General features: G+C 37.1%; 1 protein-coding gene across 2 annotated transcripts in view; it reads left to right on the forward strand.

The window, feature by feature from the left end:
* Positions 1 to 301, forward strand: part of LOC109464448 — a 15758-nt gene extending 15457 nt beyond the window's left edge. For both annotated transcript variants that reach the window (XM_019761432.1, XM_019761431.1), the window contains exon 16: positions 137 to 301. In XM_019761432.1, the coding sequence (XP_019616991.1) occupies positions 137 to 213 (77 nt within the window). In that variant the 3' untranslated portion in view covers positions 214 to 301. The remainder of the gene's footprint in view (positions 1 to 136) is intronic.
* Positions 302 to 1712: the final 1411 nt, after the last annotated feature.

Raw genomic sequence — 1712 nt, forward strand, 5'->3', positions numbered from 1 at the left:
GATACTGTCTTACCCCCACCAAAAGATCTGCTTGGAGATTACGCCATAGCTGGTTATTGAATAGAATGCATGTCAGCAAGGAGGTTTGATGAAATACGTAAACGGTATCGGTAACTTAGACTTGTTTTTTTTCCAGGAAAGTCTGAGATTTTCCATCGGGAGATGTCGACAGCGTCAAAGGAAAACGTCAGCAAGGCCTGTGTCATCCAATGACGTCACCAAGACCATCCAATAAGATCGTTCTGACGTCATCAGTCACGTGACACTTGAGTACTTTGAGCTCAGAATTCTAGCCGTTGAAAATGAAGCTACGAAGTAGCCAGTTAACAGATGATCTGTACATATTTGTATATTTGAATGCTCTTTACTGATTGATTGACAAATATACCTTTCGGTATGAAATATATCTTATTGATATATGAATATTTTAAAATGTGTAGCATAAACGGCAGTTAACCTGTAAGTTATATTGTTTTTGTTTTATATCACTTCAATATTCTATAAACATATAACATTTGTTTAGGCTGTCATTATTAATGACAACGACCACTTCATATTGAACATTCTACGCCCAATCGGGTTTTGTATATATAGTATACAGCTATTGTGTGACATAAGAAGAAGATAACTATACGTATGTGAGAGAAAGTGAAATTACGAAGTCCTATCTCTGTTAAGTTAAACTGTGACAAGTACTTGTTCACAGAATGATAAAGTATGAAGTGCTGTTATTGTAAATAAATGTAGAACTTACCTGATATGTTCATCATATTGGGAACTTACTGCACACTGTATTTCTGACAAGGAGGTTTAAGAGGATCGGATAGGGAGTGAAAGAGGATAAGACAGAGGGAGAGAGAGAGATACAAATAGAGAGATAGTAGCGCCTGGTTCATGTAGTAGTAGTATGCTTCATACTAAGAACTACTCTCCTAGCAGAAGTTTGGGTTTTGGGTTACTTTTGGTGTGTTTTTAGACTTTTTATTGGGGTTTCTTTTTTGCACTGAAAGACAGAAAAATTCCAGTCAAAAAGAAACCCCGATAAAAAGTCCAAAAACACGCCAAAAATAACCCAAAACCCAAACCTCTGCTTGGAGAGTAACCATGAACATTATGTAGGGACCTTGATACCACACATATAATTTTCCTCACTACACGTTTGTTCTACATATAGAAAGATTTTCCCAAACACACACGAGAGTTACCCTTTTTTCTGATTCCTCTTACAAATTTCTTGGAAACCGTCTGTCCTAATTGACCGGAAGTGAACACTATAATGCACCGGAAGGAGAAATGACTAGGAGAAGGGACCAGATCACCATGGGAACGAGAGCAGGACTGTTTTATAAGCAGGTGACTCATTGGCAACAAAAACGTAGGGCAAACAGACTATACAGCGCGAACATCTGATTATTCCATCCTGTTTATCACAGGGGGTGTCTTGGGGAATTTTTAACAACTTACTTTTTTGTAACATTGCTGTGATTGTATGTTTAGATTCCTGCTTCATATAGTATAATGTGTAAAGTGAAATAAGTATATTTAAGGCCTTTGTAACTATTTTACATATTTACTAGTATTGAAACGCGATGTATTTTATTATTTCATCCCCTTTCTTTGCAATGGTTCGTCCCGTTATTTGTGTCCAGTGGGGTGGAGTGTGTTGTTTATTCGGAATAATCCACTTGATCTGAAGGGATAGCCAACATCTA

The sequence above is a fragment of the Branchiostoma belcheri genome, unplaced genomic scaffold, assembly GCF_001625305.1.
Source record: "Branchiostoma belcheri isolate BF01 breed outbred unplaced genomic scaffold, Haploidv18h27 scaffold139, whole genome shotgun sequence".
In the NCBI taxonomy this organism is placed as follows: Eukaryota; Metazoa; Chordata; class Leptocardii; order Amphioxiformes; family Branchiostomatidae; genus Branchiostoma; species Branchiostoma belcheri.